The sequence below is a fragment of the Carassius carassius genome, chromosome 8 (assembly GCF_963082965.1).
Source record: "Carassius carassius chromosome 8, fCarCar2.1, whole genome shotgun sequence".
NCBI classification, from domain to species: Eukaryota; Metazoa; Chordata; class Actinopteri; order Cypriniformes; family Cyprinidae; genus Carassius; species Carassius carassius.
Genome location: NC_081762.1, coordinates 9,908,606 through 9,936,067, shown reverse-complemented (window position 1 = coordinate 9,936,067; position 27,462 = coordinate 9,908,606). Strand labels below are relative to the sequence as shown.

General features: G+C 35.6%; 2 protein-coding genes across 2 annotated transcripts in view; one reads left to right on the top strand and one right to left on the bottom strand.

Moving 5' to 3' along the window:
• Positions 1 to 599: 599 nt before the first annotated feature.
• On the bottom strand, positions 600 to 19,270 carry nudcd1 (NudC domain containing 1). Its single transcript, XM_059556042.1, has 10 exons — positions 19,041 to 19,270; positions 18,565 to 18,719; positions 16,277 to 16,465; positions 15,901 to 16,090; positions 14,968 to 15,156; positions 9,979 to 10,186; positions 7,587 to 7,731; positions 7,144 to 7,269; positions 2,131 to 2,290; positions 600 to 1,163 (listed from the first exon to the last, which is right to left on the bottom strand). The coding sequence occupies exons 1-10, from the start codon at positions 19,153 to 19,155 to the stop codon at positions 877 to 879; spliced, it is 1,764 nt and encodes a 587-aa protein (XP_059412025.1). The 5' UTR covers positions 19,156 to 19,270; the 3' UTR covers positions 600 to 876.
• Positions 19,271 to 20,243: 973 nt separating this feature from the next.
• Positions 20,244 to 27,462, top strand: part of pkhd1l1.1 (PKHD1 like 1, tandem duplicate 1) — a 33,232-nt gene continuing 26,013 nt past the window's right edge. Inside the window, exons 1-27 of the mRNA XM_059556041.1 lie at positions 20,244 to 20,301; positions 20,619 to 20,741; positions 20,882 to 20,959; positions 21,084 to 21,228; positions 21,508 to 21,616; positions 21,710 to 21,767; positions 21,853 to 21,946; positions 22,030 to 22,083; positions 22,170 to 22,243; positions 22,318 to 22,360; positions 22,459 to 22,529; positions 22,621 to 22,731; positions 22,809 to 22,898; positions 23,360 to 23,625; positions 23,780 to 23,871; positions 23,957 to 24,116; positions 24,196 to 24,331; positions 24,489 to 24,632; positions 24,902 to 25,056; positions 25,214 to 25,324; positions 25,499 to 25,657; positions 25,768 to 25,886; positions 26,007 to 26,170; positions 26,321 to 26,487; positions 26,704 to 26,839; positions 27,070 to 27,224; positions 27,434 to 27,462. The exon at positions 27,434 to 27,462 is cut by the window's right edge and continues 94 nt beyond it. Coding sequence (XP_059412024.1) covers positions 20,675 to 20,741; positions 20,882 to 20,959; positions 21,084 to 21,228; positions 21,508 to 21,616; positions 21,710 to 21,767; positions 21,853 to 21,946; positions 22,030 to 22,083; positions 22,170 to 22,243; positions 22,318 to 22,360; positions 22,459 to 22,529; positions 22,621 to 22,731; positions 22,809 to 22,898; positions 23,360 to 23,625; positions 23,780 to 23,871; positions 23,957 to 24,116; positions 24,196 to 24,331; positions 24,489 to 24,632; positions 24,902 to 25,056; positions 25,214 to 25,324; positions 25,499 to 25,657; positions 25,768 to 25,886; positions 26,007 to 26,170; positions 26,321 to 26,487; positions 26,704 to 26,839; positions 27,070 to 27,224; positions 27,434 to 27,462 — 2,987 coding nt within the window. The 5' untranslated portion in view covers positions 20,244 to 20,301; positions 20,619 to 20,674. The remainder of the gene's footprint in view (positions 20,302 to 20,618; positions 20,742 to 20,881; positions 20,960 to 21,083; positions 21,229 to 21,507; positions 21,617 to 21,709; positions 21,768 to 21,852; positions 21,947 to 22,029; positions 22,084 to 22,169; positions 22,244 to 22,317; positions 22,361 to 22,458; positions 22,530 to 22,620; positions 22,732 to 22,808; positions 22,899 to 23,359; positions 23,626 to 23,779; positions 23,872 to 23,956; positions 24,117 to 24,195; positions 24,332 to 24,488; positions 24,633 to 24,901; positions 25,057 to 25,213; positions 25,325 to 25,498; positions 25,658 to 25,767; positions 25,887 to 26,006; positions 26,171 to 26,320; positions 26,488 to 26,703; positions 26,840 to 27,069; positions 27,225 to 27,433) is intronic.

Here is a 27,462-nt window from a genome sequence, read left to right as displayed (position 1 = left end):
ATGTGTGATTGTTATTATATATTAATATTAAAATGTTGCTACATTTATTCAGCATTTTATTTGATTTATTCACAATTTTTGATTTATTTGAAGTTGCCATGGCGACTACAGCGCGTCTTCAGTCAGAGGACTGCTTGACTAAAGGCCAACTCTTGTCTCTCTCCTCTTCTTTATTACAAAAAAAACAATTCTCATCTGTTGAGTGGACATCCAGGACAGGGTCTGTAGCATATATGTAGAAGTGCGTATAAGTAAATATAGAGTATATAATCTAATATAGTGCTTAATACTGTATATAATCAAATACAATGCTGAAAAAATATATACTGTATACAAATGGTTCACAGTAAATAGACAATTTTTTCTGAAATGCATCACACCCGTCCAGTTTTGATGCCTTGGCATTGCATTTGGTAACTTGAATTTGACTGCGGACTCATGTCTGGTGAAATAATTGCTTTGTCAAAAAGGGTCGCAGGTTTGTTCTGATGGGGTCATGGTCTGCGAGGAACAAAGCGGAGGTAAACGGAAATACTTTCTAACTTCTTCATTGATTGTGGTCAAAATGTAAAAAAAAAATAAGAGTGGAAAACAGACAGGGTCTTACAGATGCTTATTTACTTAATGTATCCAATTTACATTCTAATGGAATGCAATGTGACAGTCATGCTATAGATTGTGTCCCTGGAGGAACGTGTTTAATGTTTTACATATAAAGACAAATGCTAACACACACAGACACTCAGATACATTAGAGAAGTTTATACCAACTCGGTCTTGAAATATGACCGTCATATACTGGATAAGTCGAATGTTGATCTCAAAGGAGCCCGGAGCAGAGGTGTCAACTCATCCAGCAGAAATACTGGGAGAATATTAATTGTTCACTTTCAGCACAAACAGGTTGTTTGCAGTCAGGACGAACAATCTTTCGTTAGTGGCCCTGAATCCAAGTACCGGGTCACTGGTGTCCAGGCTGGTTACCTGTTGTTTGGCGACCTGCCCGACCTGCTGACCCCGCTTCCGGTTGAAGAGCACCGTGTCGACCGGAGAGGGCTGGCAGTAAATGAACACACGCCTGAGGCACTCACAAAGAGCAGCGTAGGAGAAGTTGGGTGCACAGGTTGCAAACTTTTTATCGCGTTTTGAGGCCTGAACATAACCTGAACAGAAATAAGAAATAAGAAGTGGGTGCAAAACATTGTCTCAATGTCTAAGGCCTTGTCCACACTAATATGTTTTAGTTTGAAAATGCATTTTTTTCTCTTAGTATATCATAAATATAACGCACCAGCAGTTTACTGTTGGGACTTTGTCGTGCCGCGCTGCATCTAATGTAGACAGCATAACAGGTTCTATCGTATTTTGTCATGTCTGGTGAAGACACGGTGTGAGACGGCATTTTTGTCAATGAAAACAGACCTTTTTGAAAGGTCTCCAGAGTGGATAAATTTAAAAACGCTGCTGTAGTGTGGACTGTGAAAAAAAAGACGCATTTTTTTGTCATGTGACACATATTGCACCAATAGATAGCTATGTTTATACTGGTATTGTGCCTGTTATGTGCTATTACCTTGCACACTGTTGCTAAAGATTTGTTACTTTATCCTGTAGCTCAAGGTTGGGGGTTTGAATCCCAGGGAACACGTTAGAAGAAAATTGTTAGTTTGAATGCAATGTAAGTTGCTTTGGATAAAAGCATCTGCTAAATGTATAAATTTAAATTTAGGTTTTGCGTTTAAGATCAAACATATTTACCGTAATGGGGAGTGCGAGTGACCTGGATGCGTCAGTGAATGATGAGATATTTTTGTAAATAAAATCCTGCCAGAAGAATTGCATGAAAACTTGTGTCTGTTCTGTCTGTATCGTCTCAGTGAACTTTTATGAGGGCTTTACACATGCACAGTGAGGCTAATTGAACATTTTCCGATGTTTCAGAGTAGATGAGAAACATTAGGAAAACGCTAATGTGGACGAAGAGCATTTTGAAATGAAAATCTGTATTAATGTAGACGTAGCCTAATGACTAAATTAGAAAAATAAAGCTGGTTTACTGGTTGTTAAACACTATGAGAGGGAAGTTTAGGAGTATAACATTTCACATTATTCACATACAACTGTCCTTACCAAGTGCGTTAAATGTTGAAATGTGTTCCCATATATCGCTGTCCTGGTTGGGACGGGGCTGCCAGAGCAGTGCATCAACATCGTGCCGTAAACAGAAAGCGGGCATCTCAGAGGGGTCAATATGAACAGAGAAAAGGAACTGGTTGCTTCCAAGGCTCACCTAAAGTTCAAGAAAAAGCATGTAAATAATTCAAAATTATCTTTCAAAAAATGATTTAGAAAAATCTACACCATAGTATATATCCATTTAAAAAAGTTTCAGTAGTAAGGTATTCGAAAGAAGTTAATGCTGACCAAAAATACAGTAATATATAAAGTAATATTTTGAAATATTATTACAACCTACTATTTTTATATATTTTACACACACACACACACATATATATATATAAAACCTATATTCTCTGTGTGATTGCCTCTAAGATTTCACATCATATCTTCTCAGTAGAAACGGAGGTTGGCAAGCAGCATGGATATGAATGAATATTGAATTCTTTTGAGTCAGTTTTTATTTTCATTTTACTGTCTGCCTATTATGCCATCACCCTTGCAGAATATAAAATGAGAAAGGAAGAGATCTCCATGCATATTCTCATAAAAGAGCCAATTATGAGGCGCCCATCTGAAACGACAGCAGGATTGAAACGTCAAGAGTAAACAAAAGCAATGCAAGATGGTGGCAGCTGTAAGTCAACCACCATTATCGTCACAGACATGATGTAAAATGTCTTTTTATGAATCACAACCATTTTCATGTTGTACTGAAAATAAGTGTTATGACCTCTCAGTGAGGTCTTTGTACCTCTGTGCTTTACACTTGTCCTAAAATCCATTTAGTGCATGCTGGCAGCCAACATCTCCTTAAAAAGCAATTTTCGAAATCTCATCTTGCTCTGCTCACTGGTAACTGCATATTAAATTCAGAGCCGTTATTCACAACTGGTGACAGCTTCACATCTTAAAATTGCCACCACTGTCATTTAGACATAAGACACGCTAAATTATCTCTATAAATCTGTCTTTAAGAATTAGTTGAATTATTTGATTTCTGAAGGATCATGTGATATAAGGAAGACTATGGGTGCTAAAAAAACTGATTTGCCATCATAAGAACAAATTACATTTTAAAATATATTAAAATACAAAACAGTTCACTTGAATTGTAATGCTATTTCAATATTATAATTTTTACTGTATTTTTTAAAATAAATGCAGCGCATATAAAACCATTACTTACAAAAAGTATATGTTAACGTGGATGGGAATATGAATGGATATGATATGCAGATGAGGTTATGCTTAGAAAAACTAGGCGTGTATGGTGATTTCGGGGAGGAGTCGGGGGTGGAGATGCACGGATGCACAATCTACCCCTGACTGAAGGGATTTTTGCTCAGGTTCTGGCATTTTATAAATCTAAAAACTTCTAAAAATCTAGCATTTTTGCATACGTACACTTTTAGGATGAAATCTATGGAGAGTTTTATAAATGACACCCTAGTCATCTACCATCACCACTCATTTTCACAAAATAAATAAATAAAAATAAATAAATAAACCTTGCACACAAAGCCAACTTCTCTAGACAGTAAATATGAGGAGATTTTGAAACATGTCTCTGTGTTGTTTATGAGAGCAAATGTAACTGACCCCATTGATGAGCACATTTATGGCGTCAAAAGCAGCACACAGAGAACAGGAGGACCAATAATGAAACGCATCTTAAAATAAAGGCCCTTAAAACCTGTTTCATTATGTTCAGAGTTACACTACTGTTTGGTCTCTCAGTGAGAGGTTGAAATGTTTATGGCTCTCCACAAATTGGCTCCTGGCTGTGCCAGAACTGCTTTACAAGAACATCACACAGTCTCATGTTTAATTCATGAACACAGCAGTTGTAAAGAGCTCAACAATAACTTTTTTTTTTCTGCTGGCCTGCAGATTTTTACTTGGCATGCTAATATTTCACTGACCCCTCCAAAAAAAAGAAAACTAGATCGAAAGCTTGTAGTTTGTATTTTTATATTTTAATTTTAGTTAGTTATTAATTGATTTTACTTATATATTTAATTATAGTATTTCTTTTTGCAATTTAGTTAAGTGTTTTTTATTTTGCCTTGTTTTATGTCTATATAGTTTTTATACATTTAATTTCAGTTTTAGTTTTAGTGATCTTAGTTTAAGTTTAACTAAATGAAAATGTTTCCTTGGCAATTTTTTTATATATTTAATTTTATTTCAGTTAATTTTTATATTATTTCTGTTATTTTTCTTGCAATTTTACATTTAGAAGTATAATAATCCTGTTTTTCTTTTCTTTTCTTTTTTTCACAGAGGAAAGCCATACAGGTTTTAAAAAAATTCTTGGGCTCCATGAATTCAAGTGGCAGCTGAAGGGTTAATACTTCATTTAATCATGTCAACTACAAAACTAGCATTTGAGTAATGCATTACTATAGATTACTACAGGCAACAAATATTAAAACAACCATCCATCAACCACATCTTCAGCATTATACTGTGTATATTTAACGGAAAAGCACTTTGCTTGTCTCAAATTGTGGTGAGGAGCTGTTGAGATACACATCATTCACATATACAGTAAATGTCAACTGTCTCCTTCACTTGTTGCCGAGGTGGCTTTGAGTTGAAAGAGGAGTGTGTCTCTCAAAGGAGAGGTGCCACTCTACAGGAACACAAAAAGAAATACAAGTTCTTTGAGGTCTGCTCCAGCACCCAGCCGAGGGACACAAACATGCAATCTGTAATCTCTGAAGAGGTCGACATGGGAAAGGCTCTCCTCAGAACCAGGAGAGAGGCGGCTTTACAATCTGTGAGTGAGAGCACTCAGAAAAAGGTCAGTGCGTTTCGCTGCATCAATCTAAGCGATTTAGAAGTGAGAAAAAGAGACGACATGGTGATGGGGGGGGAGTGATTCTGGACATGGAATTTTATTCTATGGCGAAAGAAAAAAGTCTGAAAGCCTGTACAAAATATACTACATGTACAGACAATAATGAAAAGCAAATAAAAAAACCCACAATCATATTTTGCGCATGTTTTACGCAGCTTGTCAGTGAACAATGGCTCTGTGTAGTAAATGCAGCTCTATGTGAAAGCGTCTTTACTGACGAGATTTATTATATTATTTAAAAGCCCTTGCTACATGTACTGTGTTTCAGCTAACTGAGACTTGTTATAGAACTTAAATATCATTGTCCTCATTTGTAAGTCGCTTTGGATAAAAGCGTCTGCTAAATGACTAAATGTAAATGTTTATGCCATGACTCATCTTGTTTGTTTTTGTTAATAAACATTATGTGAGCTAGTTTTGTCAATAGAGCCTAATGTTTTTTTTATTTTTATTATTTTTATTGTTTTGCTTTTTAATTAAGAATAACAATGAATCCATCTTTTGTTTTAGTCTTAAAATGTGAAAGGTGTATATAATAGGAAAACAGACAATTATCTTTCCTTGTTAAAAGTGACATCAAGATCGCAAATTTGAAATTGAAACCACAAATAATACAGATGAAAAATAACGGGTTGAATGTTGCGCACTCGTTACCATATAACTATAAACTATGATAAAAGTTCATCAGCATGCATTGATTAATCCCATGTTGTAGCAAAAATAAATAAATAAATAAATAAATAAATAAAATATAGCAAAGAAATCATGAGCTTGTGTGACTAACTGAGAAAGTTAGCCGCAAAAGAGTGACCAGTGGGTACTGGGAAGAATGAGTCTAGAGCCCTGGGGTGCCCTGTGTACCTTATGTGTTAAGCGGATTTTCAACAAATCATAATTTAACATGTCAGCTGCGAGTGACACATTGTTCTGCACTGTTTGTCACTAATTTATGAATATATATATATATATATATATATATATATATATATATATAAACAATCCTGTGAAGTTAGAAATATAGAAATATTACAACATATTTAGAAAATTTATTATAAATATTTTATTTAATTCAACAATTTATTAGACAATAACTTTTAGGCTACAAGGGCCATTTCTTTCAGGAGCTGCATCTGAAATATTTAGATAAATATTTGAATATTTAGACTGTTTACTTCAGCTTAATATTAGCATGAATGCATTTACATTTCGATTTATGGGATTTAAATGGATATTAAATAGATAGTTCACTCAAAAATGAAAATTCTGTTATTATTTACTCTTTAATTCTGTCTTGTACGTATAGGTACAGTATATAAACTAAATTAATATAGAGAAATGGCTGGATTACCATAGCTGCACCTATAATAAAAGCCACTATTTGAGGTCTTTATTTCTTGCAATTAAACATTTGAGATTTCTGGCATGAAAGAACTGGTTAAATCAATCATAATATTACTGACTTTATGTTTAGGTGATTGATCATTTGATTGCATGTAAAAGACACAGGCAGTGCTAGATTGTGCCGAACCATCAAGTGCATGAATGTTATTCGCAGCACGAGACGCCAGAAAAAAAAAATCAATATTGTGCATCTGCACTTACACTCTTACAGCACAGCTCATTTCAAGATGCATTACATCTCAACATAACAGCACAGATCCTGAGTCTCTTATGAGAACTTAAACAAGATAATGGTTGCATTAGGTCAATAGGAATTCAAACACTGATCTGATAGCTATGAAATCTTTAAGATCACATCAGATCAAGTTGTTTTTTTTTTTTAACAATCTTCACCGGTAGAACCAGCTCTCAAATCTATCGATGCAAAGATGTTTAATGCTCAAAATAGGCTTAATATTAAAAAATACGTTCATTAAACGCTATACTTTTCAAACTTAAGCTTGGAAACCAAAAATCGAAACGTACGTTAAATGGTGTTTGTTTTTTTGTGTATGACTTGATTACTGATTCACAGTAGTTCAACCATGGTCTGGATAATAATTTACACCTAAATAATGATTAATGTGAAATATATCTGTCCAAATTACAGACACCATCTTTGGAGCCCCATCCAGATTATTGCATTTTTATGGTCTTACCACATGGGTGGGCTTCAGAGTGGCACCATCAAAGCGCATCAGTGTAGAACTGTCCTCCGGAAACATGTCACAGTCCTCCAGCTCCTGGGCGTTGCAAGGGGGCTTGTCCTTCTCTGGGTTTGGATTCTATGAAGACAAACAGGAAGTAAATACAAAAAAATTATTTATTTTGTACAGTGCATGTCTTTGCTATTATGCATAAAAAAATATAAATTTCCTAAACATTACAATCTAAACAATCAAAATCCATTATAAACATATGAACGGTCAGATTTAAAACTATGATAATCAAAAAAAAATTTAATTAACACATTATTTATTGTGTGAAAATTATGTCTAAATTTTCCACACAAAAAAAGACCCACAGCTAAAAAAAAAAAAAAAAAAGGGAAATAGTTTTTTTTTTTTTTTGAATCCCCTAAAAGTTAGTGAAAGAAACTGACCAGGTCTTCAGAAGTGAGATACGAGAGTCTCTGTTGTAGCTGTGATTTTTGTTCATCACTCATTAGATATTCGCCTCTCCGGTCCCCAAGAACCACCTCAGACCACAGCGCCCCTTCACTTCGCTTCTGTAGACTGACCTCCAAACTACACAAACAAAAACTCGAAATAACAACTCAAACCTGGCCAAAAAACATTTATAGTGCATCACACAGATATCATGTAAAACCTTCTCAGCACTTCTGGATAAAGAAATTCAAATGATTTCCCATCACACAGATCACTGAATAAAATTACATTCTGCTTTAACAGTTCTGTTATAAAATAAAGGACTTAATCTAAATTATTTGTTTCCCCTTTGAACTCTGTGTAAAAGTACTATTAAGAATGGAAAATTTCCAATCTGTTCTGATAAAAACAATTCCTTTTGTATATTCCATTATACTGTATATGCTTCATAATGAGGACCGCTTTGGGTTCCCATACAAATGCAAATGACAGTTACATTGACTGTACAACAAACAACAAACAACAGACAGAAAACATAAACACACGTATAAACACTCCAACCCGAACTCAGACAGCGTCCAGCTCACACACTCAAGAGCACAAGAGGGGCCATCAGGGGCCTCTTATTAAAATCAAGGATCTGGAAACACAGACAAGAGGACGGTGAACAATGGGGAGGGAGGGAGGGTTGTTTGGGTCTCAGGAGGAGGTGGTGAGTGAACGAGACGTGAGTTGATGTTTATTAGAAAGAGGACTGAACAGCGGATGAAGGGAAAGATGTGGAAATTCAAATCAGATGAACAACTTCTGAGGAATGACTACATCGTATAACGGACACGTGCGCTGAATGTGTATGAAAGCACACTGGCAACTCACACCTCTCATAAACATACAACACTGTGGGCGGTTGTTCTCCATACGCGTCGCCTCGGCTCAGCGTTAGCCAAAATCCTCTTTAGCTTATACACAATATATTTAGTCTTTGCCAAGACATAATGTGGAACAACAACAGGTCTTAAGGTTTATTTACATTTAGAAAACTGCTGAAAACACTGTTGGACTTTCAAAAACTGTCCAGCTCCAAATAAGCACATAAATCTGGGCCCATATTCACAAAACATCTTACGCTAAGAGTAGCTCAACTCGCTGATTTAGGAGAAAATCTGTAAAATAATGGTTGTGTCAGTCTTAAATTTAGGACTCCTACATTTTTGCTCTAAGAGTACTTCACAAAGAGAGAGAATAGTGAAGAGGACTCCTAAGTTACTAAGATCAAGCCCCAAACTATCCTAAAATGACTGTAAAAAAATGTTTCAACCATTTTTGGTGACCCTATCAATGATAGGTCAATTGCTATCAATTGCTATTTAAAAGAATCTGTACGCGGGAAGATAAAATATTGTGAATACGAGCCCTGGTCCATGTGAAATTTTGTCCAGTCAAGCCAGTAAAGGGGAAGTCGTGGCCTAATGGTTAGAGAGTCGGACTCGCAATCGAAAGGTTGTGAGTTCGAGTCCCGGCCCGGCAGGAATTGTGGGTGGGGGGTGTGCATGTACAGTTCTCTCTCCACCTGCAATACTTAGGTGCCCATGAGCAAGGCACTGAACCCCCGACTGCTCGCCGGGCGCCGCAGCATAAATGGCTGCCCACTGCTCCGGGTAAGTGTTCACAGTGTGTGTGTTCACTGCTGTGTGTGTGCACTTTGGATGAGTTAAAAAAGCAGAGCACGAATTCTGAGTATGGGTCACGTCACTTTCACTTTTTTTTCACATTTTTTTCAGTAGTTCATATTTTGGTTCGAACTGCAAACTAGTCTTCATGACTAGTTTGTTTTAAATAATGTTAAATAATGTTTTTAGAAAATAATGTTTTTAGTTTTTAAAAATGCATTTATTTTTATTTTGAGAAAAAAAATGTACATATGCAAAAATAAGATCTTGTGGCCACAAATGGAGAATTTCCTCCAATTAAACTCACTAACTAATAAAACATGACTATTATTTAAAGTAAAACGAGGGAACACATCAATAAAAAAATGGACACAAAATAATATATTTTACACTTGAATTCTTAATGCATGGCCACAATATCTCTGTTTTTTTTTTTTATATGCATGTCATGTGGGGCTCCTTACCAATTCCCAATATTAGCATTTTCACTTTTCACTATGGGTTTTGAGAACTGCAGTGGTGTTATTTTTATCTAAAACTCCTATCTCTCTTTTTTTCTTCATTTTGGTGAAGTTTTTAGACACTATAATTCACTCTTTACCCTTTGTCTAGATATTGTGCAAAACATCTAATTTTTAGGCAAAATAACCCTGTAAGTACAAGGTGATAAATTATATTCTAATTTATATTCTAACTTCCATCTATATTTTGTCACCTCTTATCATCTGTGATGGTCCAGGTGCTGGCCTCGGGATCTACAGGAGCGAACAGTTGCCCATCCAGCAGCGCTGCATGATCCCCTACTCCGACACGTAGGCAGTCCACAGTGAGCTTGAAGCGGATGTCATCTTTGGTGGTGCCTTCAGGTAACCGCACATTCAAGGTCACATCCTCTTCTGTTTGCTGCCAGAAGTAGATGGGACCTGTTATCAGAACAAAGGAAGAAGTGACACCTGATTCAAAGCAGACGTTTACGAATGAATGCATAACTAAATTACACTGATATCTGGAAGACTTGCACATGATTTGTTTGCTTTAATTAATGGGTAAGAAACCCTGCAGGCAAAGATTTTCTGAGTATATCCCGAACAGCCCTTTAAATGATATAAAATAGCAATGGTAACATAAAAAGACAAGGCTTTATTTTGTGATCATGTTTAATTCCATTGTCTTTTATTTCAATAATATCATGATTCAACCACGTGTGTAATACAAAGTATGATAAGAGAATTCTAGGTCACTGTCACACTATTGCAAAAGATGACAAATTAAATCTGTATGTGCACATCTGTGTAATTGTGTGGCAAATGAGAGGCCAAACTCTGTGTGCTATTATAGAAGCCATTTGTTGACAACATTAGTGGAGAAAAAAGCTCTTTTTATGTGCTATTGCGTTCCAATGTTGTAGTGGCTACATACTTTATCAAAAACTGGTACTGTATCTGTAAGATTATAAATTCAACCCCACAACTTGGACTTTACAATCACTATAATGCCCCATGTATGGCAATAAACCTCAGGCTGCTGCGGGGGGAGCCGTTTGGATACCATAAGGCACTTCAAATTAAATTATAAGCTAATTGACAAATTAGTAATCGGACACACTTGATGACACCTCAAGCATTTTGAGTCAATTAGATTTTCTGCTTTCCCAGAGTTAACAGCTGCAAACAGAATTCAGGCTGGTCAAACTATGCCCATAACCCATAACTATGGGTAAAGTTTAGATTTGTTAAAACAGTAGATTTGTTTGGCTATAGCACCTCTGGTGGTGGTTTTAGGAATGAGGTTACATTCATTTACAGTTATTTATAAGGTTTTAAGCAGATATGGCTGCCAGCTAATTTAGGAGGTACACTTAGGGCAATGTGGCAAACCTTGTGTCGATAAATAAGTAATAAATACTACAGTTCATAAGTTTGGGGCCAGTAAGATTCTATTGGAAAGAAATTAATACTTTTATTCAACAGGGATATATTAAATTGATCAAAAGTACCAGTACAAACATTTAAAATGCTACATATATTTTTTTTCTATTTTTTGACATTGATACTAAACGTTTCAAATGTTTCAATATTTCACAATATTAATGTTTTTACTCTATTTTTGATCAAATAAAATCAGCCTTGGTGAGCAAAAGAGACTTCTTGGAATATATATATATATATATATATATAATTTTTTATGTATTTATAAAAATCACTAACCAATTGTGGCATTTTAGAGCAAAAAATGCATCTTATTCACCAACCACTGTAATCCAGCTTTACAAGGTGTTATGCATTATTTAAAGTCGGTGTTACTTTGTTCAGTACAAGCATGTCTCCTTTAAGATGTGCTTTAGTCAGTGCAGCATTTATCAGAATTTTATTAGAAGACATGGTTGTGTACATCTTCTATTGATCACACTGTCATCCAGATAATGCAGTCGATCACACTTAGCAATTTAAAGAGCTGATTCAGGTGTCTGGATCACAGTGATGGAGTGATGCTGTGCAGTCTCAGTCAAGTCTGCAGTATCATGTTACTCCACCTGCAACATGGGGAATAGCATGATACAAATAGCATTCAGTACAGATTTTTAGCTGTGTTTCCCATTTTACCCATGAATCGTGTGATAAAGCTACGAACAGAGCAAGTGCTAATATAAAACACCTTAAGCAAGTTCAAATTCATTCTTAATGAATTCCACATAAAAGTTTGCAGCAGTTGATTACTTAACCAAAAACTATTGTAAAAAGAGAGGCGCATGAGGAAATAAAGGAGCGGAGACATCCAGAGAGGTTGGAGTCTCACCCACTCAGTCTTAACTGTGCTGGCAAAACCTTATTAGTGAAATTGGAACAATTTTCTCAAGCCATAAAGCTGCTTTAGAGTGCATTGAGGAGTGGGAGCAGCATGCTCATTATCTTCTTTTGTTGCAGGTCTAGTCAACTTTCAGCCCAAACCAGAATCTTGCTGAGCAAAACAGGATAATGAAGAGAAGGGCAATGATGTACCATGACACTGCTAGATCACTCTGACTCAGGCATTTGATATACTGATATGGCATGGATATGATTATGGTATACTACTATGGTATACTATCTATATATGACATGGATTTGATATACTTTGTAGAAAAGATGCAAAACTTCCTCCCAAGCCCACCCAGACCATTCATGGAAATTAAATGTAACAAAAAAAAATCTATAGATATATTCATGGTTGTGATGTCACAGCCAGGGGCATGTGCATGTATGTGCATGCCCACATTAACATTTTTAGTATTTAGCAGATTCTTTTGTGATTATGATCTATAATGTAACCACCAACATCAGTAGATCTGCAAAGAGGTTATTCACTCACAACAAAAGTAATTTACATAGTAGAAGTCTTAAAGGTACAAAGGAATCTCAAGGAATAGAAATATTGAAAAGATTATCAAATTGAATTACAAAAGATTTGGGTGTAAAATGACTAACATCAATAAATGAGCATAAATAGTGTTAATAATTAGTAATTAGTGTTCCTGTAGCTCAATTGGTAGAGCATTGCTTTATCAAGCGCAAGGTTGGGGGTTCGATGCCCCGGGAACACATGATAAGTAAAAATTGATAGCCTGTATGTACTGTAAGTCGCTTTGGATAAAAGCGTCTGCTAAATGCATAACTTTTTTTTTTAAATATTATAAAAATTTAGAATGTTTAAAGGGTGACTAAAATATGTTTCGGTAACCACATGACCAGTGAAGATGTTATTTAATCACAAAGTTCATGTACAAAATATAAATCCTAAATGTTAAGTAAGTAAAGAGAGGGCACAAATAGTCATATAAACAAAATCATGTCCATTTAGGGCGCAAAACATTAATTTGTTAAAAAATAAAATGCCATAAAATATGGCATACAATATGGCAAATTTATAGGAATAATTCATTCAAAAAAAAAATGGTCATAGAAAACTACATCATTACTGTTTTGTAGGCCAAAAAAACAAACAAAAAAAAAAAACCCTTTTTAAAGGACCTTCAGAGAAAAATGAAATATTACCCAGTGTAAAATGTAGCCAATTTACAGGAATAATTCAGTCCAAAATTGAATGGTCTTAGAAAGCCAAATCATGAGTATTTTGGGTGCTAAAAAAAAATAAAAAAAAACCTTCAGGAAAAAATACAACACTACAATGTAAAATATGTACAAAATGTTGTGTCATTATTTACTCACCCTTATGACATTCCAAGTGTTTTTTTTTTTATATCTAAGCTCATCTTTTCGACACAAAAAAGGAGAAAGGGACTGTATCAAGCACTGTGTCTCTGTGTGTGTATTACATAATTACTGATATAAAACGGTATCGATTCTGTATGGCTTAGGAAGACTTCTAATTCACACTTCATTGATTCCCCAACCCTCTCATAACAGTGTTCATCGTATAAGCTTTGATTTCTTCATGTACCCTTAAATCAACGGAATATCAATGTCTGCTGTGCGAGTGCCCATTAACAGTCTTTTGTGGCTAAGGAAAGTCGACCTCTCTTTCAGAAACAAGCTAATGCACCTCCATTTTATCCGCCTACCAATGGAGTCTCTCGGTACTCTCAACCTCTTAAAATGGGCGAGAGAAAGAGGAAGAGGATGAGCCGAGATCACTCCTTTATTTCTCAGAAAAAAAGCTCAAAGGGTGCACAGGAAACAAATGGCCTTTTTACAGTTCCCTTCCTCACAGATTCTCACATGACTAATACAGGTGTTAGAGGAAAACAGAACATGAGAGAAAGAGGATAAGATGAGTCTAAGTTTAAAAAATTGTCCTGTTGATATGTTTGGGATTATGGTTTTATAAGCTTATTGTTTAGTGATTTTAATCACTGACCATTTTAGCTTTGCCAGAAAAGAAGTACTCAAACATTTCATAAAAACTGAGGGAAAATAAGGAAAGAAACAAATATTTGACTGAAAGGACTCTATTGTCCACCTCTAATGAGGCAATATTTGCAATAAGCAGTCTCTGACCTACAGAAAATGTCAAACACTAATGAAAGTTAATTCAACATGCCAAAAAAATTCCATCACAGACTAATATATATATATATATATATATATATATATATATATATATATATATATATATATATATATATAAATAAATCACTTGTTATTATGACAGGATCCGATATAAGACAGCAAGAAAAACTATCTATTAATTAAGCGTTTTTTCGTCACAGAAGGGATACTAAATGCATTTCATACCAATGTTTCACGCAGCTGCTGACCCGTATTTACATAAAACAAAGCAGCCTACTTTACATAAACTTCCTTGCCAAAACTGAAAAATGAACAAAACCAATGACCAGTGCTGTGCAGAAGCACATGGTCCTCTCCAGTCCTCATCAAGGTCTATTTGAGGAATTCTATTTGAATGATTCTTTCTGATGTTTCTATGGATACAGCAAGCCTCTGAAGCACTGTATGAAAGTGTGCTTCCTCAAGACTGCAGCACTAGAGTTTCTAGTTAGATGTGACCACTTTAAATGTCTTTTCTTGCAGGCTTTCAGTATTCTGTCAAACTGCAATCTAGAGTGACATTTAACTTTCAAGTTCAGATGAATATTTGGGACTGGTTCAAATCGCACAACAAAAAAGCCAATGTTTTGGCCACAGTTTTGTCTAGCATGAATGAAATCTGTTCATGACCTTCTGTTTTCCTTGCTGGTGGTTCTCACCTGGGTTCTCCACCTCCATATCCTCAACAGGTGGTTCTTTAAGCGGAAGTCCATCCACCTCAGTAAAAGCGAAGGGTTTCTCTGAGGCTACTACGATTCCTTTACCCTGAGGCTCCACGGCAGCGTAGTGCGGGATAGACTTGCCCTTCATCATCCTCCTCTTCCTCACATCATACTTCCTCTCCTCACCTGCGAGAAAGAAAGCACTTAACTAGCTGTATTTGTTTCCTTTTTAATGCACTCCAAATCTAAACATGACATTTTTAATAATCTAACATATGAATTTATACACCTAGTTAAGTAAATACAGTACACACAATCATCACATGTACACAATAATGCTGTTATTATACATTTGAAAGTTTAACATCAGTAAGAATTTTTCATATTTGTTCCAACTTCCAATCATTGATAATTATAAGAAATGTTTGAGCACCAAATATTAGAATGATTTTTGAAACATCATGTGACACTGACGACTGGAGTAATGTCTGATGAAAACTCAGCTTTGCCATCACAGGAATAAATTATATTTGAAAAACAGTATAAATTATTACTGTTTTACTGTATTTTTGAATAAATGTCAAACTTTTACTTTGGAAGTGTATATTCCCTTATACTGCCTTTATATACAACGACTTCCAAAATGTCTTTAAAAATGCTTTAAATTTAATTAAATTTTCACTTAAACTGCTCATAAAATTAATATATAATTGTATTATATAACAACTTTTGTCAAAATTATCAATAATTTGAGTGAAGTGAACACTTAAAGATATGAGAGAAAATAATGTACTTTGTGAGTATGTACTTTGGTTTACTTATGCATGCAGACAAATGACTGAAAAAACATTGGCACTGCAGCAACTGACAAAAGAAAGCTCAGGGTTAAAAGTAAGAGCTGAAATCATTGAACAGCAGGGAGGCACTCACTCTCACTCTGCCCAGCAGAGTTGTCCACAGTGATCCACTCCAGTGAGATTGAGAAACCGCTTCCTTTGGTATCAGCTGGATCTTTCTGGACTCTCAGAAGCAGCACTTCAATGGTATGAACATGAGAGCGCACGTGAGTCAGGCTGTGAACGATGATGAACGGCTCTCCAAGACGCTCGCTGAACATCGGCTGGGAGTGAAATAAAGCAGTATGCATGCAAAATATGTAGTGCCTCTCATATCTATATAATGAGAAATACAATGCGTCTTCCAAAATGTCATGGGGAAAATAACAGATAAATTAAGCCAACATTTATGGACTAATAATTTGATTAGTGGGAAATGTTAAACCAAAATCTGGGTAATTTTCTCCTACCTCCCATTTAATATATGAACTCTCACCCCTCTTGCTTGTGCGCAAAAGAGTCAACTTTCCGGTTCCATCGGAGAGCGCAGCCCAAGTTGCAGAGGTCAGGCTCAGAGAAGCACACAACTGTTCCCCCTCACAGGAGACTGGGTCTGAATCGAAACGAAACATCTCACAAGGTTTGCCCAAGGCTGTGTCCTGGAAAAACAATTGATGCACACTTGTCAGTTCTTCACTAGAGCATCTATAGTACTATAGAGGGCATTTTCTTGTAGACGTGATTAAACTGTGCATGTATCATTGAAGGCTCGTTATGTTGCAAACTGCAAAGATAAATTAATGTAGTTACAATAGGAAACATACACTGATCCATCAAGATTATGAATGAAAACTTTCTGGTTACCAGTTCAGATGAAGCTTAGCTATTTAAACTAGCAAGTCAACGAATGAAGCAACAAATCTGAAGTTGACATTAACTGGAATTCTGTCAAATAACTTCCTTTGTGTACATATCTCATGACTATTTTGTTCTTTTCAAGGACTTTAGAGTCAACGTCTTGAAAATTAAACAACATATGTGCAACAAATGAGACATCAGCCAATGAACCCATTTAGAAATGAAATTAAGAAGTGCCACACAAATTGCATGTTGCATGTTGCTGAACTTCAAAGCCAGCAATTTGAAAAGGATTACAATGACCTTAATAATCATCAATTACACTCTTTATAAGATAGCAATTCTTTCAAAGAATTGTGCAGCAGTCGGCCTTTGGTTGCCATGGAGCTTGATACACGCATTAACACTGATCCGTCTCAATTTTCACTCCTTTCCCAGAAGTAAAATGCCCCCTGTCTAGTACCTTTGAGAGAATACAAACAGTCCCCAAGGAGAGATAATTACTGTATGTTAACTGTAATTATAACGCAACAGTCACATTTCATAACGAGTAATTTCTTAACCCAGCATGTCAGTAGCAAGAGTGAGAAAAAATGAAAATCAAATCATCAGTATAAAATTTATATTAGCTCAGAACAAAACATCCTGCAGAGATGCTGCATTTCATCTTATTATGCATTTTTTTGAATTCCTTTCAGAATGTACAGTACAGCATCTGAAATAAAAATTATCAACAAAAATAATCATATATAACAACTTAAGAAATTAAGAAGATCTTTGCACAGACTGAAGTAGGGATGCATTAATGTTAAAATCCTATCATTTAGTCTAAATAAATTAAAATAGAAACAAAACAAAAAATTTTTTTTTTAATAATTCAAGTAAATTTTGTCATCACGTTACTATTATTCAATTATTAACATTTTTAGAGATAATTTTTAGGTGAAGTTAATATATAATATTCTTATTCTAATTACTTTTCGTTTGAATAATTTTCGTGGAGATGTCTTTCTTTATTAAAAATAGATAAAAACGGTTGCACTATTCAAATCTGGCCTGCTATTCAAAAGAATGTGTACCCGCATGTACTACAGTACAATGCCTAGCAATGCCAAAAATAGAATAAAACATTAATATTAGAAAATAACCAAAATGGAAATTCTTGTACATTAAAGCAGAACACTGTGGGCACTGTGACTGATTTATATTATCTAGAACATGACTGTGGTTTCCATAAATCAAATAATTAAAATAATAAACAAGATAATAATTTAATAAAGCATATTTTATTGACGGTATACATCTGATGCAGTTAAGCTCAATATTTAATCAAAATCTTTCAAAAACAAAAGGAAAACTTCTTCCCTGACACTACTACAAACCACTAATGACCTCTGCTGGTATAGAACAACTAGAAATACTAGAAAACTACAATAGTATATTTCCATATACCAAACATTTATGTATGACATTGAATCTCAGGCTTTTTGACTAAGGTTCCCCCCATTACCCAGAACAATATTCAGAACAAAAATTAATAAACAGAAACTAGGAGTGTAGACTGACAGGGAATAAACTAAACAGGAGATTTTTTATTAAAAAAAAAAATAGTTATTAAGGAGAAAAAAATACTCTTTTCTGTTTACATTTTTGACAATTAACATACAATTAATGCAACTATATAGCATAACTGAAATCATCCTGTGCCCCTTGAGGCACCTAATCCCCATTTTTTTTCTATGATCTTTTAATTAAATTTAATAAGAAGAATGCATGTGCATTTATGATCCACACATGTATTCTGTGGGAGAGAAAAAAGTGCTCTAGGGTGGAAATACACAGTTCATCCAAATATGGCTCTTACAACACATAATTTCAGAAATGATATTAATAGACTCACCAGTGTGACTGTTACATTGAGAACTCGACCCTTGCTGTCCACAAAGTAGACACTGTCTTCATACCAGGGGTCGATATGAAGGTAGTTGTACATACCAAATGCTCTCACATGATCCAGAGTGTACTGACTGTCTTTCAGTTTAACCTCAGACACAGCTGAAAGGAGACACACATTACTGATGGGGCAAATGACTTGGAGGAGGCATCCCAAACCACAGATAATGTTCTGTGCCCAAAAAACTGCTTTGGTCTAACATTAAAATTATAAATAAGATGCACACATCTGGGAATCAATGAAGAGCAATGCACATGTTGTAGAAATGCATCTTTAGGACTGTAACTGTTAGTGACAGTGGACTTAACAGTGTTGTTTTGAACACGACTGTTTATGAGTTTTTTTCACGCTAAGGATTAAATAAACGCGTATACAATAAATAAAGTCAGGCTATAACAGGTGAAATAAAGCTATTTTCTCACCTGCGTCCAGTTCTACATTGTAAGTAGAAATAGAGTCCAGTGAGAGCCTGTAACTTTCAAAACTGGGATCTAGCAGCTCTCTGTTTACCTTCAACGAGCAATTCGGTAAAGACATATTTCATTCAAATGATATATTAAAGAAACAGCAATCAGTTTGAGGACTGTAATAAAACCAACATTTAACGTCGCTAGCAACAGGAAATAAGCTTTAAATGTAACGCACGCGTTTCCTACGTGTCGACCCGGACCAGTTCTCAAAGGGACCGACCGCACGCGATTCTGGGAAATTGAGTCTCTACCGTTTTTACATAAAAATAACGAACTAGAAAACAAGTGAATAAACTATATTTGAAACTATGTTGAATAATAATAATAAACTATACGAAATAATAATATTAAAAAATAATATAAAATAATAATTAATTGTATGTGTGATGTTGCATAAACAATGACAGTGCATCATTTTCAACATATCGGCACTAACTGCAAACAACAAAATAATGGGTAGCTATATACGTACGTATATTTATCTAATTCACATTTTATTCTAATTAAGTATTTTTATTCTAATGGAAATGTCTTTAATTCTTATTACAGTAAAAAAAAACTGTTGCATGCTTCAATCTTCAAATTTGGCTTATTATATGCAAAAAAAAAAAGCAACAAAGATGAAAATATATACTAGTACATGAAAAGCAAACTGCGCTCAATTAGATAAACTAAATCTGTAATCTAGTAACCTCTGTAATATTGCTCATTATAATCATATTAATGATCAAATTTATAGTAATTGTTTTGTAGTTTTGAGACTGACTGAGACACATTTTACTTAAGTTAATCACTGAATATTACAAAAATTTTCCTTGTCTCATGGTCAAATATCCAGATCTTCTTCATTCCATCTTGTTTTAGGTCATTCCCATGGTTTACGTCTAAGCGATATCAAATAGTGTTATATTTAAGTTTAGTCACCGGATGAATATCCAAGTAATGCTGACACTACAGCACAGAGATCACTGTGAGTTACAAAAAAGCATTGTTATCTGTAAAGTTTCAGGTATTTGTTAGGGTACACTGGAAAAGAATAAATGTCTCTCTAGCTTGTAGAATGACAGCAATGCCTGATCACCTGACACACAAAGGTGAAAGAAAAAAAAGTGAGTCTCCTCTTGCTACCCTGTGGGCAGGTCGTATAAAAAGAGTGAGCTCTTCTTAACAAATGAGCCAATGGTGTTTGGGTTTCAGAAGAGAGCTTCAACAGGTAGCTATGTGAGTTTGAATTCTGGTCAATGTGAACATTGAAGTCATTTTTCTAAATTTCTATAATTTTCTAATTTAACAATCCATTAAGTGATCTTTAATTATATATAGTATTTATTGATACATTCAGGATATATACATGAATGGATATTCATTAGATAGTCTATATTTAATACTGGTCTGTTTAACATTGTAAAAATGTTTGTTTAAAAGTAAATTTAATATTGTTGGCGTTTTTCATATATTTAATCTTTTTTTTTAATGGACATACAAATGACTAGTGTGAACACATATGGTATGTGTATATTGTTTTTGCAGAAGGGATTCAGTAAGTTCAGGTGCTTTTGCTTTGAAGCGCGCGCACAGTGATCAGGATGAGGCACGTGCGGCTGCAGCTTCACCTGTCGCTCACTGTTTGTATTTTACTGTGGAGTTCCGCAGGTACGAGCTTTATGTATCCTACCCCTTGTATTCTTTGATTAATATTAATGCTTTTGTCTATTTATGTAATTACTGTCATCCTAAAAGCGGGAAAGAATATATATTTTTAGTGACTGTGCTACTAATCTCTGTCCTGACAGGAGCGCAGCTTGTCAATAAAGTGACCCCAAAATACGGAAGCCTCAACGGAGGAACGAGACTGACCATAGAGGGTCAAGGTATTAAAAAAAAATCATCAATATGTTCTTAAATAAATCTCATCATTCTGTTTTGATTCCGCACATATTGGCTATAGTATAGTTTAAATTCTTTAAAAAGTCTGCCTGTGATTTTGTTCCTCAGGTTTTGCTCAAGCCAGTCAGTTTAATCTCAATGCCAATGACCCAAACATCGGCAACACAGTGACACTGGTGTCCCGCACCAGATCTGTTCCCTGTGATGTCGAGAGAGACTCCACTCACTCCACTCAGATCACATGTTATACAAGGTATATTCCTTATTCACATAATCAGTCTTCTTTTGTCTTGACTGCAGCCATTGCACTGTATTCAGTCAGTGCGGCTTTTTATATAGGCTATATAGATTTTTTTACATACTCAAATGTGAATATAGGCTACTGGGGAAATCAGTGCTACATATTAATAAATGAATGCCAATTTTGACCTCAAATTAAGCTCTTTGAAATAGCTGCACTGCGTAATTTAATGTAAAATGTTGATGGTGTTTGATTCACAATGAAAAGTTTACATTGCATCATCATGTTCAGAGCTCTGCCAGAAGATGACTATGAAGTGCGGGTCAGCGTAGATGGCATGCCAATTCCTTCAAGTCGTATTTGTTATGGAAGCCAGTGGAATTACTGGTGCACATTTTATGTAAGATGTGCTTCATTGTGCTGCTTACTAAAACATATACTCTTATCCTCTTTGTAAAATTTGACAATATATTACCAAAAATTTATTTCACAGCCTAGATCATTCCGTACACCCAGCATTCAAAGTATCCGTCCACTCTCAGGTCCCCCAGGTGAGTTTGTTTTGTTTTCTAGTTACTCCGTGTTGCTTTGGTTTAAAAAACACCTTTCATTATAAAAATACTGAATTAATTGTAGGGATTGTGGTGACACTGCGGGGAAGAATCTATACTGATGTATATGGAAGCAACACGGACAAAAGTTCCAATGGCATGGCTGTGAGATTTTTAAGGTCTGGAAATGTTTAATACACAATATAACTGAGTGATAAACCTATGCTGTATCTTGACATGAGGTATACTTGTTTTAATGCAGAGCGTACATGGGAGGCATGCCTTGTGAACTTCTGAAACCCAATTCAGATGAAAAGTAAGTGCTTTTCAATTTGATTACAAACAAAAGTTAACATTAAATATGAACGCATCCTGCATAAATGCACATTCTATTTATTTCAGGTATGGCCTCTATTTGGATTCTGATACCAGCCAATGGGGATATATGAGTTGTAAAATGACTGGAACATATGTTGGTGAGGACACATCAAGAATAATTCATTCACTAGATTTTTTTTGTTGGATTGAATGTCATTACCTTGGTTTTCAGGTCATCACAACCTCAGTTACATTCTCGACAGTGAATTTGGGAGGTCAGAAGAAGATTGATTTTACTTTACAATTATTATATTTTTTGTAAGTCTAACTATGCTGTTGAAAAGTAAATTAAATACATATTTTTCTTTTTTAGGAGTTTGCCAGACTTTGGGGTTTTCAGCATCTCAGCACTGAACAAGCTTGCCATGTTCCAGACATATGCAGGTGCAAAAAACATTTATTCTCCTTAAATAATGCAACATATGAATGCAATATTGAAAATCAGATATTTTTTGTAAAACATGACCTTCTTCAGAGGTGACAGGAGTTTCTCCCTCTGAGGGCAGTGTATTTGGTGGCACATTACTGACCATTCAAGGACGCTACTTTGATGAGACTGACAAGCCAGCTATGGTCTTAGTAGCAGGTATGTAAAATGAATAATTATAATTATTAAATAATTATATATATTAAGCACCTATAATTGATTTTTTTTTTCCTTAGGCCGTGAGTGTCCGATTCAGAGTGTATCAAATGAGAGGATAACCTGCATAACTCCTAGTTATGAAAGAACCAATATGACAGTGTTTCCTGGTGAGAACCTTATCTGAAATTCAGATCTCTTGTGGTGACGTTATATTTCTGTAACAATCTTTTCCATAGTCACTGTGCACGACAGTGCGAAACATCTCGAAACACGAACATCTCTGTTACTGCTGCAGTGTCACACGTGATCTCAACCAAGACCACGATTCTCGTTTGTCACGTAGCTAACTTTTCAGAAAAACACTGCACACTTTTCAATTAAATCAATATTTTATTTACAAATTTAATATTCAAAATGTAGAACTGCATCTTGGCCGGTAATGGTGAACATGTTCAATAGCTTTTTTGTGGCCAAGACTTTAAGGCAGAAACTGAAACATGAATCTACCCTGAAACATATTTACTGGAGTAATACTGAAGTATATTAGTTATGAAATTACACATTTAAAACGAGTCTCATAAACCATATTGTCCTTGGATGGATGATGGTTAAATGAATGTGTTTGCAGGTGGCAGAGGATTTAAAATGGAGATGTGGAACAACTCCAATCCGAGTCTTCTAGAGGACGTCCTGAGGTATAATTCCAGTAGGCCTGGATATTCTGTCCAGTGGGTGGATTCGCTGTCCTATGTGTGGCCCACTGAAATTGATTACTTTGTGGCACGACTGAGTGGTTTCTTTGTTCCAATGGAGACTGACAACTACTATTTCCGAATCAAAGCCGACGATCGGTGCCAGTTTTATTTCAGCAAGACAGGTCTTCCCCAGGATAAGGTACCTGAATGAATAAACAATTTGATCATTTTAGTAGTTATCATTATAAGCAATTAAGTCGAAGCTAGTAACATACAAGTCTATTTAAATACATGCTCTATTTGTATAAAATGCAATGTAGCATTTAAATTTAAGTAAGTCTATGTGATTTCAGGTCAAGATTGCATATCATCCTTACTACACAAGTAGTTTCTTCACATATAACACCCAAATGTCAGAGGTCATGCGCTTGGAGAAGGGAAAACCGTAAGTGAAGTTTTTCCAAATTCCAAAACGTCATTAATGCTTATGTTCCAATCTTGTATCTTACATCAAAATCAATGCGCTACAGGTACTACATTGAGATTCTAGTGCAGGAATATGCAGGAGCAGCATCAGTGGATGTGGCCTTTTTCAAAGAAATCAGTCCTTTCACTGCCCAGCAGACAATAGATGCTGTTAATGAGAAACAGCAGATCAGTGCATACTATGATGTACTTCCTGAAAAACAGGTAAGTGAGCTCAAAGGAGCACTTTTGGAAAAAAACATCTAGACAAGATAGAGGGAAGCCTAATTCTTTGTTGTTTTAGGTGGTTCGCTTCCAGGGTTGGACGCCAGTAACCCCCATCAAGGAGGTGCAGACTCTGAGAATCAGCAGCAACTGCTTCTCTCTGAGCACCTGTGAATACACATACTACTCCCTATCATATGGAGGTCTTACAACAGGTGCATTAGTTCACATATATCTATGAATGTGTATCTGGTGAAGTTTAAAGGTCCAGTTTTCACGTGCATCTAGTTTTTGCATCCATTTTACCTCTAGAAGATGTCTTTTTGTTTGCGTGTTTTGTATTGTTTACTGGAATTGCTTTGCATGTTGTAGGGCCGATCTCAGTTAGTGCTTCAGCGATGGAGTTGCAGAATGCTCTGAATGATTTGTGGACGATTAAACCAGACAGTGTTACAGTCACAAAGAAGGAACTGGATACTGAGGCACTATACAATGTGACATTCAACTCTAACAGAGGTGAAGTTAAAAAAACGACTGCTAATCTTTGATTGATTTCTCTGGCTCTGACTTCGAGATATGTGCTTTAACAACCAATTTCTGGTCTAGGTGGAATGTCAGTAAAAATATAAACTGTAAAAAAAAAAAAAATTGTAAATTCAATAAGACAATGTATAAATTCTTCAGTAAAAACCGAATGTTTTTATTCTATAATTGGCTAAATATAAGACACCTAAGCACTTTTCTGTATATGTGATATGTTTGCTTAAATCTTGTAATTATCTCAGGTGACTTTGAGGCTCTTGAATGCTTTATCATGGACTCGAATACGAACATAACAGTTAGTGAGGATGTGAAAGGGCAGGCCAGTTTGGAGACATTCACGCTGCTGTGGGGAGGAGTTCCCTCCCTCCCTCTGCCTTTCAATGCTTCTATAACTGAGGTTTTTATTTGTTTTATATTTCATTTATAACATTTACCATTGAATAAGTTTTATAACATTTACCATTGAATAAAATGTTAGCTTTTATAGTACTGTGTACAAAACATTTTGAATGCTCCTTTTCTACATGATGGGTTGCATCTGTTTTTTATTAAAGGTGCGCTCGGCATTAGATGTGATGGTCACTGCTAAATGTCCAGCAGAGGTTCCAACAATGGAGAACACTAATGTGAAATTTTTCAGAGATTATGAGACCACCACCACAGGGGTAAGCAAACTTACAAAGGCACATAATCACGTATGTTACAACCTTTTATAAATTGAAGTTAGCCTTGCAAATATTAAGTGACATTATGAAGTTCTAACATGATAAACATAAATTATTTTGTTGACAACATCATCTTTCTGTCCAACTTGTTGTACTTTCTCCTTGTCAAAACAGGTTTCAGGTGATCTGAGCCGTAGAGGGGTCCAAGTCATTGATTCGGAGGCTTTCTGTGGCCGCTGGTCTCTGAAGAACCCAGAGATTGTGTTCGATGCCAATGACATTACAGCATCAGGAACAATCTACAGCCCAATACTACTACAAACGTACAACACTGTAAGCACCACCCGACACCTCAGTATCTTATCCTCATTAATGGAAATAGTTTTACAGTACATTACATTTTTAATATACACATGTCATTTTGTATATTTCTTTTATCGTAGCTCTGCTTGGCCTACAAAGGGGGTCTGGTAAATGAACTGGGAATTTTGTTCAGTTACCAGGAGAGGACTTACCGGGAGGAGAACATTCGTATTTCTGTGTTATTTGACTCAACGGATGAGTACGTTTAACCTACTGAATAAATAAAGTAACCTTTTGTGCCCATGCAAGAGTGTTATTAAACCAATATCCAGATCATTATGTTGTGGGTATAAAGTAACCCTGACGTTGTCATTCTCAGGTGGAACTACAAGTGTGTGGATCTCCTTGCCTCCATACAGGAAAACTACATAGGCACCAACTACAAACTACTTCAGTTCAGTGTGTATGGAGTGGCCGCAAACTCAGTTTACTTCATAGACACTGTTCACCTTGGACGTGAAATGCCTGCTTTGGATTCTAACGGTGAATAGAAGTTATGAATTTAATTCTTAATTATAGATTTAAAACAAAAGAGTAACATGGTTGTAAAAACACTGGATCATTCTTATGCTAATTATATAATATATCTTTCTGATATATTCTCCGATTTTCTCTCTCTCTCCACATGTTCAGTTGTAATCCATAGAAGAAGACCACCTGCTCTAGCCAGTTCAGGACTTTTCTTTTCTAGCATCTCTGTGAGCAAACAAGCAAATGCTTCACAAGTCAGCTACGAGATCACTGCGACTCCTTACAACTGTGGCTTTGGTGTCCCATTGTTTGAAATAGGATTTCTGCAGGTGAGTTAGTTCACATGACTTTCAACAAAAACTCATTCAGCTTTGAGTGTCTTGAAGAGATGGATCTTCCTGAACTCTCTGATATGATGGGTGATGGGTGACAACAAAATATTTTCCTGTCTTTGACATTTGAGATTATCGCTATTGTTTCCTGCAGATAATTGTTTAGTTGAGTGATCCATGTAAGATTTCTCAATCTTCATTTTTGTCCAACAGAAGATCCCAAACAGCACAGGGGACCGACTGATTCAAAGCCAAGGGAACGCCACCGTCACCGTCATGCGCCCTCAAAAAGCCAGTCCACCTCTTACAGGAACATTTGACGTTGAGTTCTTTGGCCGACGTGTTGAAGGTATGCATGTTGTCTGTGGTTTACCTGTTACGTTCCTTTGTAGCTGCTGGAATTAACTGAGTACATCAGTACATGGAATTTCTTGTAGTTGCACAACAGATTGTTGCATCTTTCAGTTTTGAGATTAATTTATTTAAATAATGAACTGCACCTTCTTTTCTACATATACCACAACCTTCCAAGTGGTTTAACTGGTTTTTATTTTGATATGTTTGGTGTGTGTTTCTCAGGCCTAGCGGTAGACATCAGTGATGCGGACCTGCAATACGCTCTGCAGGGCATCCCAGAGCTCGGCCAGCTGCAGGTGCAGAGATCTGGAGACTGTAGGGGCTACCGCTGGAACATTCAGTGGCTCACCATGCCTGGAAATCAGCCACTGTTAAAGGCAAGAAAGAGTTCAGAGTGCTGGTACAATAAACCAAAATTCTCCAAACGGACGTTTACAAGTCTGTAGGGGAACTGCTAATGAGCAATGCTAATGAGAAAATGAATAAAGTGCTTAGTTAAAAAAAAAAATGTTTAATAGTATATCTTAATTTTCTCAGACCATTCATTTCACACCTGGCTGAATTAACATGTTTTAATGTTTACTAGATCAATGCTTCCAATGTGGTTGGTGTGAA

Bases quoted from the DNA above. Each gene is read 5' to 3' on its own strand.
- nudcd1 (XM_059556042.1), bottom strand. From the start codon at position 19,155: ATGTCTTTACCGAATTGCTCGTTGAAGGTAAACAGAGAGCTGCTAGAT. The intron at 18,720-19,040 runs GTGAGAAAATAG...GTCTCCTTTCAG, and splicing joins CAATGTAGAACTGGACGCAG to CTGTGTCTGAGGTTAAACTG. The intron at 1,164-2,130 runs GTAAGGACAGTT...ATTTCTGTTCAG, and splicing joins TTCAACATTTAACGCACTTG to GTTATGTTCAGGCCTCAAAA.